Source organism: Boleophthalmus pectinirostris, unplaced genomic scaffold, assembly GCF_026225935.1.
Source record: "Boleophthalmus pectinirostris isolate CB_2022bp ecotype Guang Dong unplaced genomic scaffold, ASM2622593v1 HiC_scaffold_13, whole genome shotgun sequence".
NCBI lineage: Eukaryota > Metazoa > Chordata > Actinopteri > Gobiiformes > Gobiidae > Boleophthalmus > Boleophthalmus pectinirostris.
Genome location: NW_026571036.1, coordinates 1552237 through 1564516, shown reverse-complemented (window position 1 = coordinate 1564516; position 12280 = coordinate 1552237). Strand labels below are relative to the sequence as shown.

General features: G+C 44.8%; 1 protein-coding gene across 1 annotated transcript; it reads right to left on the bottom strand.

The window, feature by feature from the left end:
- Positions 1-1200: 1200 nt before the first annotated feature.
- LOC129407733 (protein NLRC3-like) lies at positions 1201-12078 on the bottom strand. Its single transcript, XM_055149738.1, is given in 15 exon segments — positions 1201-1496; positions 3050-3437; positions 3485-3555; positions 3669-3715; positions 3815-3988; positions 4119-4232; positions 4303-4535; positions 4538-6078; positions 6152-6341; positions 7065-7098; positions 7190-7267; positions 8468-8581; positions 10019-10132; positions 10489-10602; positions 11973-12078. Coding segments are annotated over 15 exon segments (3582 nt in total). The 5' UTR covers positions 12047-12078.
- Between the last annotated feature and the right edge of the window lie 202 nt (positions 12079-12280).

Genomic DNA, 12280 nt, shown 5'->3' with positions numbered 1-12280 from the left:
GGGGCTGAGGGTCCAGTGTTGGTCAGATGGTCCGGAGGCTTCGTCCTCCATGTCCTGGTTCCAGACGGGGACGAGCAAGACCAGAGCGCAAAGAACTGGGTCCGAGTGCTTCAGTGCAGTCGTCTGCGCACTGGTTCCGTGTGGGAAAAGTGAGAATGTTCTGTGGACCACAGGTCCGGCTGCTCTGGTCCTCTGTGCTCGACCGCGGCTGGTTCAGAGGTGGAGCAGCGTCCGGACAGAAGCGTGAATCCCGTTTGGTTCGTTATATGTTGTTGTGAGCGTCCGTCTACACACGTGTTTTTTTTTGTTTGTTTTTGTTTTTTCGGGGAAAGTTCTTCTCAGGTGGAGGTGGACACCACCCCCCGCTTCAGCTTCAGCTCATCTGTTTGTTCTGCTGAAACACTTTTCATGTGTTTCATTCACACACAGATGATGGATCAGATCCATGACCAGATGAACGAGGGTTTTACCCCGAAACAAACCAGATTAAAACAACAACCAAAAAAATCATTCCTTTTCCATTTTCACTCATTTTTGAAAAAGCTCCAGGGAGTCACTAGGGAAGTGCTAAAGAGCCGCATGCGGCTCCGGAGCCGCGGGTTGCTGACCCCTGTTCTAGAGAGTTCTGCTAATTCGACCTCACACCCTGCACAGGTCAATAGGCCGAACTAACAAACAGAAACTGTAAACAAGTGTATTGACAAACTGAATTTTCTCATCGACATAAATTTGACCTGGACAACTGAGGGATTCTTCACACATAAGGCTGAGTTGTTGTACAGTTGTAGGGAGTATTATCTGTTCCATAAGGGTGAGTTGTACAGTTGTAGGGAGTATTATCTGTTTCTCACTGTGATAAATGTCTCCAGCTCACAGTTGATCACGTGAGCAGTTTTAGGGTTAATTTGTCGATCCGTCTAATGTTTCTTTTCCTGGAGCTGCTCCTCCACAGACCAGAGCCAAGTCCAGACTCCACAGACTGAGAGAACATCTCCAGAACCTTCTGCACAGTGAAAGACCTGAGCTTTGTCAGGAAGTCGAGTCTCCTCGTGCTCTTCTTGAACGCAGCATCACAGTCGTCCCTCCAGTCCAGTCAGTTTTTCACCCGGACGCTGAGGTTCTTGTATCAGTCACTGTTTCCACCTCATGGTCCTGATGATGGTGACGATGGTGTCGGCTCCTCTGGTTTCTTCTTCCTCCTCAAGTCTTCATCAGGTCCTTGGTCTTATCGACGTTCAGGAGCAGATGGTTTGTCTGGGAGCAGTCCACAAAGTTTACAATCAGTGTCCTGTCCTCCAGCACCTGTCCCAGCACCTGTCCCAGCACCTGTCCCAGCACCTGTTTATCTCTGATACACCCTGTCACTATAGAGTCAGAAAACTTCTGCAGGTGCAGGACTCGGAGCTGTACTGAAATCAGAGGAGAACAGAAGTGGAGACAGGACTGTTCCTTGGGGGGTCCTACCTCACTGCCCACAGTATCAGACAGGGTGCTCCCTGTCGCACATACAAAGGTCTGCATGACAGGTGATCATGATCCAGGAGTCAATGGAGGAGCTTGTACTTACTTAATGATTTAAAAGAGATCACCCTTATCATGCAGTACAAGATCTAGTAAGACGTCCAAAGGATACAGCAGAGGCCTTTGCAGCTATTATACTTCTTTATATGAAATTCAAGACAAACCAGATAAAACGGAAACGATTAATGAACTCACCAGTGCCCACTAGTGGTCAGAAGCTTTGATAACAGTGATAAAGAAAGAAGGTAAAGACCCCACATTATGAACAGGATACAGAACAATAAATCTTTTATTATATATATATATATATATATATATATATATATGTTGATTTAAAAATCTTAACTAGGACTGAGGCCAAAAAAATACAAACGTGTATAAGACGACTGGTGAGATCAGATCAGACTGGTTTTATCAGTTGTCGTTATGGTTCAAACAGCATGAGGAGGACTCTAAATCTACGATCACTTGTCATTTCATGAAAACAAACATCAGTGCTTCTCAGTTTAGATGATGAGAAAGCCTTTGACCGAGTAGACCGACTACACCCGAGACACATATCGAGCCATTTGCAGAGGCAGTGAGACCAAACCCCCACATTCATGGTTTAAGAGATGAGAGCGAAACTCAGCTCAGAATTGCTCTATCTGTGGACAATGTGCTGTTGTATTTGGAGGACCAATTTGTGTCCATCCTGGCATTGCTGAAATGCCCAGATGATTATGGCCCATCTCTGGATTTAAAATAATCAAAGTCTGAATCCATGATGCTATCAGGAACACGGCCAACACAACTTCACAACATCATTTAAGCGTAATAAGTATTTGGGGATCACACTTCCACCCAACCCACTTCAGATGTTCAAATCAAAATGTGTTGTGTTCTCCAAAGGACAGAGGTGGAGTGTCCCTCCCAGACGACGACTGGGCTGCTCAAGTAACTGCAATAACTGGGTTAGGGTTTCTGACCAACATGTCATGTTACATTTATCTTTTATTTACCACAAATTCCGTTTTGTATCCTGTGGTGTGACACTTCTTTTTTATGTCTAATTAAATTAGTCTAATTAAGTTTAGGGAGAAGTTATTTATATATTAAATAATAAACAGAACACAGTAGGTTTGTGGAAACACTTGGATTATTCCCCCAAAGTTTGACTAAAGTCTGGATAATACAAATGAATGATTTTGATGAATCAAATGTCCAAATATTAGGCCAAAAAAGGTTATTTACAATGTTACTTCTGGTTTGTATTAAGTTTCCACTGCAGTTTTATTATTAATCATTTACATGTATTACAACTGTTAATAGAACAAGTGAATTAAACTATTTTACACATCGCAGGACATTTAAGGAGGTGACAATACTGACAATGTTGCAAAGTCTCATAAATAAAGAACTCTGCTAAAAATGTTTAGCGTTACACCCCTCAGACATCAAGTACTCATGTATTTGTCCTTTAGTTCTTTAGTCCCAAGTTATATATAGTGGTTGTTGTCTGGTTGTGGACACAGAATCACTGATGAGCCCTGAGAGTTGAACATGAAACCAAAGGCAGGGACCAGCGGCTGAGTGAAGTCAGTGCTGAAGCTGTGGAGCAGGGTCAGAGTGTCGGACACACAGTAGAAGGACAGGACCCCGGCCTCTGAGTCCACGTACACCCCCACAGTCCGACAGTCGGGTTCTTTCTGCAGGACTGTCTCCTGATTATTGTGCCAAACAGAGAAGCCTTCATCAGAGCAGAAGAGGCTCCAGGACTGGTCATTTCCTCCTAAAACGGAGGAAGGTCCCTTCCCTTTCCTCTGCAGTCCTCTGTACGTCACAGCCACATGAACACGTCCGCTCCACTGCACCAGGAAGTAGCTGCGCCTGCACAGCTCCTCTGCACACACAGCAGCTGATAGAACCAGTCGAACCTGTCGGGATGATCTGGGTAAGGCTCATCGTCACACACACACATCACTGCGGTTTTCTTATCAGAGAACCTCAGTCTGGGGTGGACAGAGTTCAAGTCCCACGTGAGACCAACGAAGTCTGGTGAACAGAACAGAGAACAGTAAAACATCATAATGAAAGTACTGTAGTACTGAAGTACTGTAGTACTCATTATATAAACAGGGATATATTGTAGTCCTCTTGGTACTTACACTTCTTCACACCTGGTTTTAACCACTGTGGTCCACGGGGGTCCAGTCTGAAGAAAGAAAGGCAGAATCAGAACTGTTCTCCAGAGCAGAGCTATGGAGGCAGCCGTCTGAGAAGATCAGAGCACTTGTTTCCATTTGGTTCATACCTGACTGTGCGTAGGCTGCAGCGGGGCTCCTCGGTCAGAGCCTGCAGGAGCTGTGCCCCTCTCTCTCCTGGATGGTTGTACCTCAAATCCATCTCTCTCAAAATTGAGGGGTTTGAGTTCAGAACCGAGGCCAGATGTGCACAGCCCTCCTCTGTGATCAGGCATCCAGACAAACTGAGGCACACAGGAACAGGAATAAGACACAGTGTGTAACACCTCCAGACTCAAGAGGGAGGGGTTATTGTCACCTGAGAGTCTCCAGTCTGCAGGGGGCACGCTCCAGTCTGGAACACAGCAGCTTCACTCCTGAGTCCTGGAGGTCGTTGTCACTGAGATCCAGATGTGTGAGAGGCTGGAGGAGCTGAGGACTGAGGCCAGAGGACCACAGCTGCGAGGCGACAGGCCACAGCCACAAAGACTGAGGAGAGAGAGAGGAACATTAGAGACTAGAACCTCCACACAAGAGTTTAAATACAGTCTGGACTCACAGGGCTTTGGTGGAGGCTCTGACCACCGGCAGCAGACCCAGGAGAGCGTCCTCTGAGGCACAATATTTCCTCAAGTCAAACACTTCCAGATCTGAGTCTGAAGACAGTAGGAGGAAGGACAGGGCCGACCAATCAGCAGGGGACATACTTTTACTACAGAGAAGTCCTGTTCTCATGGCCTCCTGTATCTGCTGCACTAGACTGTGGTCGTTGAGTTCATTCAGACAGTAGAGAGCAGGTTTAGGCTCCTGTCTGGAGAAAAGCCTTCATCCAGCTTCTGGTTGATGTAGTCAATAGTCATCTGGTTGTTTTGTGAACTTGTTTTGTGAGTCGTCAGACCTCGCAGCAGCTTCTGGTTCTCCTCCAGAGACAGCCCCAGGAGGAAGCGCAGGAACAGGTCCAGGTGTCCATCTGGACTCTGTAAGGCCTGGTCCACAGCAGAGCGGTAGAAGGCTGCTTCAGTATTTGTTCTTCCTATGCCTAGATACAGAGAAAGCCGTCTCTTCTGTAGCAGGTTCACTCCAGAGCTGAAGAAGGTCTGATGCACGTGAAGAGCAGCCAGAAACTCCTGCACACTCAGATGGATGAAGCTGTAGACCTTGTCATGGTACAGGCCTGGCTCCTCTCTAAAGACCTGTGTGAACACTCCGGAGTACACTGAGGCCGCTGCAGCGTCCAGCCCACACTCGCTCAGGTCACTCTCGTAGAAGATCAGGTTTCCTTTCTGCAGCTGCTCAAAGGCCACTTTTCCAAGAGACCGAACCATCTCCCTGGTCTCTGGAGTCCAGTGAAGGTCCACCCCTGATCCCTGTTGATACTTGATGTTCTGGACTTTGGCCTGCACCACCAGGAAGTGGATGTACATCTGTGTGAGAGTCCAGGGCAGCTCTGATCTCTCTGTTTGTTCCAGAAGCTTCTGTAGAACTGTGGAGAGGATCCAGCAGAAGATCGGCATGTGGCACATGATGTAAAGGCTGCGGATGCTCTTGATGTGGGAGATGATTGTGTCGGCTTCGTCTCTGAATCTCTTCCTGAAGTACTGCTCCTTCTGCAGGTCGGTGAACCCGCGCACCTCTGTCACCATGGAGACGCACTCAGCAGGGATCTGATTGGCCGCGGCGGGTCGTGTGGTTATCCAGACGCGAGCAGAGGGAAGCAGGTTCCCCCTGATGAGGTTCACCAGCACCACGTGCACTGAGGCGGACTCTGTGGGGTCGCTCAGGACCCGGGTTTGACTGAAGTTCAGAGGAAGTCTGCACTCGTCCAGACCGTCAAAGATGAAGAGCACCTGGAGCCGTTGGAGGCTGCGGAGAACTTTGGATGGACTGAAGAAGTGATGCAGCAGACCCACCAGACTAAACCGTGTGCCTCTGAGCACATTGAGCTCTCTGAAAGTGAACGGGAACACAAGCTGCAGGTCCTGGTGGGCCCGGCCTTCAGCCCAGTCCAGACTGAACTTCTGAGTCAGCACTGTTTTCCCCACACCAGCCACACCCTTCGTCAGCACAAATCTGATTGGCTGTGGTGATTGTGATTTAAAGATGTTTTCATATGTGACGGTCTCTAGAGTGGACGGTCTCCTGGACGCCGTCTCCACGAGTCTGACCTCATGTTCCTGGTTGACCTCTGAGGCTCCGCCCTCTGTGATGTAGGGCTCTGTGTAGATCTGGTTCAGGGGGGCGGAGTCTCCTGCTTTAGCCACGCCCTCAAACACACGGCTGAACCTCCGCTGCAGATCACACTTCAGTTCACTTTGACATTTGGAAGCACATTGTCCTGGAACAGACATGAAAATAAGAAACCACACACTGGCAGAAGCATAACGAGACCTCAGACTGAAGCTTCTCACTGTTGTCCAGACGCTCGGCCATTTTGTGCTGCTTCAAACTCTTCAGGAAGTTCAGGGCGATCTTCAGAAAGGCCTCTTTAATTCCTGCCTCGTCGTCCTCCTCCAGTGCCAAAGGTTCCTCTGCCGTTAGAACTTCCTGTAACTTACTCAGCTCAACTTGCACAAAACTTAAAATGCGCTCCTCCAGTTTCTGTAAAATAAGAGTAAAAATCAGATTGAGTTCAAGTACAGCTTTGGTAGAGTTTCAGTTGATTCATAACAAAAAGTAGTATTGAAGGACTGAGTTTCCATTTTTTATTTATTTATGTTCCTGTGATTACAGTTACACATGTTCTTCAGAAGTTTAAGGTTCACAAGACTGAAGCCAACCTCCCTGGATGCGACCGCAAGAGGAAAACTGATGATGAACTGAAGAGACGGATCATACGAATGGAACCAAAGAGCCCAGAACAACCTCCAAACAAATTAAATGTGAACTTGAAGAGCAAAATACATCAGTGTCAGATCACACCATCCATCACAGTGTGAGTCAATGTGAACTTCATGTGAGGACACCACTGCTGAGAGCCAAATCATAAAAAAGTGAGACTGGAATTTGTCACGATGCAGATTGACAAGCCACAAAGCTTCTGGGAGAATGTTCTTTGGACAGATGAGACAAAACTGAAGCTCTTTGGCAAGACACATCAGCTCTATGCTCACAGACGCAAAAATGAAGCAGACCAAGAAAAGAACACTGTCCCTACTGCGAAGCACGGAGGAGGCTTGGTTTTGTTCTGGGGCTGTTTTGCTGCATCTGACAGAGGGCGTCTTGAATCTGTTCAAGGTACAACGAAATCTCAAAGCTATCAAGGTATTTTGGAACAAAATGTGTCGCCTAGTGTCAGAGAGTTTGACAGATTTAAACTCTCACCTTAAAAACAAATCCATTGTCAGTCTCTATCGAACTGCAGAGAAGAAAAGGACAGTTTTATTTCTCTCTAGAATCTCTTAAATTAAACAAGGTTTCCAATTAAATTAATGTTACAGTTTTTGTACCTCTTATAAGTAGAATCTCCTTCTGGAATGGTTTCCATCGCAGAATTTCTAGCTGCCACAGAGGTGCGAGGTTTGTCCCTAGACAAAAAACAAAACAAAAAAACCTTACCATTCCAGCCTATTTGTCCAAAAACATTAGACTAAAATAACCCTCAATTAAAATCAAATCTGTTTCTGAACCCGTTGGAGCAGAAACACATGACTGGACTCTTTGTGAAGCTGAGGCTCTGTAGTTTTGGCTTCAGCCGTCTGATAAACTCTCATTGTAAGTGGGGACAAGCTCTGCACAGGATAGTCAGATTTCACCTTAATTATTTGGGGTAAATATAAGAACAGGTGAGGCTGGTGTCTCTGTGGATGGTCTGAGAGAAGCAGACTGAGGACTGAGGTCGTGGTTCTCGTCTGGAAAAAGGCGTCTTGTCGTCTCCGGGCGAGTGGAGAGTCTCTGCCTCAAGTGGAGGAGTTCAAGTCTGTCGGGGTTTTGTTCTCGAGTGACGGGAGGATGGAGCGAGAGATTGACAGGTGGACAGGTGCAGCGTGGGCAGATTGACAGGTGGACAGGTGCAGCGTGGGCAGATTGACAGGTGGACAGGTGCAGCGTGGGCAGATTGACAGGTGGACAGGTGCAGCGTGGGCAGATTGACAGGTGGACAGGTGCAGCGTGGGCAGATTGACAGGTGGACAGGTGCAGCGTGGGCAGTGATGTGGTCTCTGTATCGGTCGTTGTGGTGAAGAGGAGCTGAGTCTGGATTTAGCGTCAGTCTCTGTTCCTCCCCTCACCTCTGGTCATGACCCGAAGAACCAGATCCACGATACAAGAGACACAAATGAGTTTCCTCCACAGGGCGGCCGGGCGTCTCCCTTAAAGACAGAGTGAGGAGCTCGGAGTAGAGCCGCTGCTCCTCCACGTGGAGAGGAGCGTCTGAGGGGAGGACGTCTGTTCTGATGTCTCCTGGACGTGTCCCTCAGGAGGTGTTCATGTCCCAGCAGGAGGAGAAGACCCAGGACACACTGGAGGGACCATGTCTCTGGACTGGGAACACCTCAGGATCAGTTTTAACAGAAGTTGGACGTGGACTAGGAGCAGAATCTGTCCCCACTTCACACTAACTGTCCTGTCCAGTGAAGCCTTCAGGTCAGAAAACCTCATGAAACAAAACTATTCCATGTGTCTTACAAGGTTAAAATCTAAACAAGTCTGTTGTTTAAGCTGAGGCTTTTACATTCACAAATACAAAATTTAATTGATTAAAAATAATGTCTGTGGTCTGTTCTCACCTCTGATTGGCCGAGGGCGTTTCTCTTTTGAATAAAATGCCTTGTTCCATGGAGGAGTCGCTCTTGACTGACATTCCTCTGGGGGCTGGCTCAGGTCTGGAGTCTGTCTCAGAGCTTAAAACAAAAATAATATTTAAAATGATCCTTTTAGAGCATAAAGTGTGAAGACTTTTTGATACAGACAAAACATGTTAGTGTTCCCAGGACCTTCCCTCTGTGAGCTCCTCTGCACCAACATGAACCTCCTGATAAAACTGTTGTAGTTATGGAGACTTTATGATCAATGATCCACTCAACTTTACCAGCAGTGATTCTAGGACTAAACCAGGACTAAACCAGGACTGAACCAGGACTAAACGAGATCTAAACCAGGACTGAACCAGGACTAAACCAGGACTAAACCTGGACTAAACCAGGACTAAACCTGGACTAAACGAGATCTAAACCAGGACTAAATCAGGATCAGGATCAAACAAGCTCAGCTAAAAGACTTTCTCCAGAGAAAGAAGAGGAACAGTGTGACCTGATCAGGCTGTGAATATTGTCAGTGTTTTCTGAATATTCATCTGTAAATGTCATGTGACGATCTTTTATTTGTCTAAAACTCTTAATGGTTCATAACACAAATGTGAGGAATTTCACTAAACATGCTCCTCATCATCACTCAACTTTAGCCAAGACTGCACCTCATTGGTTTAACCTTTCCCATTAAAATGTAGGTGTGTGGTCATAAAAAGACATAGACTCTGTTATCGTGGAGGAGACTCCAGTCTGTTCACTTCTGTGCAGCTCCAGGAGGAGCTCAGTCTTTGAGTCAGACACAGAGCAGATCCTTATCTTTTCCTCTGGACAAAAACATTCCAGAGAGACAAAGCCCGACAAGTGAAAACTTCAAGTTCTCTCTTCTAAATCTGTGCCCGTCTTTTGATGTGTTTTATCCAAATTACTCGTTTGATTGTTCAGACGAACATCTCCTCTCTCCTGGTCGTATGCACATGCTTCACACAATGATTCACTGATCAGTTTAAACACATTTCGATCGATTAGAACTCTTAAAGTTGTACCTAATCTCAGATCTTTAGACTCCAGCCTAGACGAGTCTACACTCATTTACATATTTCATATTTAAATGCTTCAGTTTAACTTGGTCAATAAATAAACCACAGTTTGCTTTGGTGAATAGTGATGTTATTTACAGATGTGAGTCACTGATAAGGACAAGAATTTACAAACCTTCAGAACAACAGTTTAATTGATTATTAATACATTCACTTAGATCATTGATTCTATTGGATTGATAATATTTCTCAACATTTGTTGAGTGGGGCCCCAAAACTTTACTTCTAGTCAAAGTCAAACTCACAAAGGCCACGTGAGTCCTGCTTCAACTTAGAACTCTTAAATTCCAGTCTGTAATATCAGTTAAACTCACACACTCCTGTTCTTTTGTTTGAGCTGCCAGAAAAGGGACCAGATCTTTATTATCACTGGTGTTATTTTCTGTATAGTTATAATTATTTGTCTTATTGTTACTTCATGGTTTGTTCTCACCTCTGATTGGCCGAGGGCGGCTCTTTACTGAAGAAAATGGGCAGCTCCATGGAGAAGTCGCTCTTGACTGACATTCCTCTGGGGGCTGGCTCAGGTCTGGAGTCTGTCTCAGAGCTTAAAACAAACAAAAATAACATTTAAAAGTTTTTTTCTTCAGTAAAATCTAAATCTCCAAAGCTCAAAAATGATTTGTCCCTGAGTGTGGTGGACACCTCTGCCCCGACTCAAGTGTTAGTATTTTTATTTCATTTCATTTACAGTTCACATTCTCATTAACTTACATTTTTTACATTATTAATTATAATATAAATTTTATTACTTTATTAAGACATATATTTTATACACGTGAGTGCATTTTAGTTCATATTTGCCTGAATTATTCACTTATTCCTGTTCTTTTGTTTGATTGTTGTTATTTTCTGTATAGTTATAATTATTTGCCTTATTGTTGCTCTGTGGTTTGTTCTCACCTCTGATTGGTCGAGGGCGACTCTTTACTGAAGAAAATGGGCCTGTCCATGGAGGAGTCGCTCTTGACTGACATTCCTCTGGGGGCTGGCTCAGGTCTGGAGTCTGTCTCAGAGCTTAAAACAAAAATAATATTTAAAATGATCCTTTTAGAGCATAAAGTGTGAAGACTTTTTGATACAGACAAAGCATGTTAGTGTTCCCAGGACCTTCCCTCTGTGAGCTCCTCTGCACCAACATGAACCTCCTGATAAAACTGTTGTAGTTATGGAGACTTTATGATCAATGAGCCACTCAACTTTACCAACAGTGATTCTAGGACTAAACCAGGACTAAACCAGGACTGAACCAGGACTAAACCAGGACTAAACCAGATCTAAACCAGGACTAAATCAGGATCAGGATCAAACAAGCTCAGCTAAAAGACTTTCTCCAGAGAAAGAAGAGGAACAGTGTGACCTGATCAGGCTGTGAATATTGTCAGTGTTTTCTGAATATTCATCTGTAAATGTCATGTGACGATCTTTTATTTGTGTAAAACTCTTGGTTCATAACACAAATGTGAGGAATTTCACTAAACATGCTCCTCATCATCACTCAACTTTAGCCAAGACTGCACCTCATTGGTTTAACCTTTCCCATTAAAATGTAGGTGTGTGGTCATAAAAAGACATAGACTCTGTTATCGTGGAGGAGACTCCAGTCTGTTCACTTCTGTGCAGCTCCAGGAGGAGCTCAGTCTTTGAGTCAGACACAGAGCAGATCCTTATCTTTTCCTCTGGACAAAAACATTCCAGAGAGACAAAGCCCGACAAGTGAAAACTGCAAGTTCTCTCTTCTAAATCTGTGCCCGTCTTTTGATGTGTTTTATCCAAATTACTCGTTTGATTGTTCAGACGAACATCTCCTCTCTCCTGGTCGTATGCACATGCTTCACACAATGATTCACTGATCAGTTTAAACACATTTCGATCGATTAGAACTCTTAAAGTTGTACCTAATCTCAGATCTTTAGACTCCAGCCTAGACGAGTCTACACTCATTTACATATTTCATATTTAAATGCTTCAGTTTAACTTGGTCAATAAAAAAAACACAGTTTGCTTTGGTGAATAGTGATGTTATTTACAGATGTGAGTCACTGATTAAGGACGAGAATTTACAAACCCTTCAGAACAACAGTTTAATTGATTATTAATACATTCACTTAGATCATTGATTCTATTGGATTGATAATATTTCTCAACATTTGTTGAGTGGGGCCCCAAAACTTTACTTCTAGTCAAAGTCAAACTCACAAAGGCCACGTGAGTCCTGCTTCAACTTAGAACTCTTAAATTCCAGTCTGTAATATCAGTTAAACTCACACACTCCTGTTCTTTTGTTTGAGCTGCCAGAAAAGGGACCAGATCTTTATTATCACTGGTGTTATTTTCTGTATAGTTATAATTATTTGCCTTATTGTAGCTCTGTGGTTTGTTCTCACCTCTGATTGGTCGAGGGCGACTCTTTATTGAATAAAATGGGCCTGTCCATGGAGGAGTCGCTCTTGACTGACATTCCTCTGGGGGCTGGCTCAGGTCTGGAGTCTGTCTCAGAGCTTAAAACAAAAATAATATTTAAAATGATCCTTTTAGAGCATAAAGTGTGAAGACTTTTTGATACAGACAAAGCATGTTAGTGTTCCCAGGACCTTCCCTCTGTGAGCTCCTCTGCACCAACATGAACCTCCTGATAAAACTGTTGTAGTTATGGAGACTTTATGATCAATGAGCCACTCAACTTTACCAACAG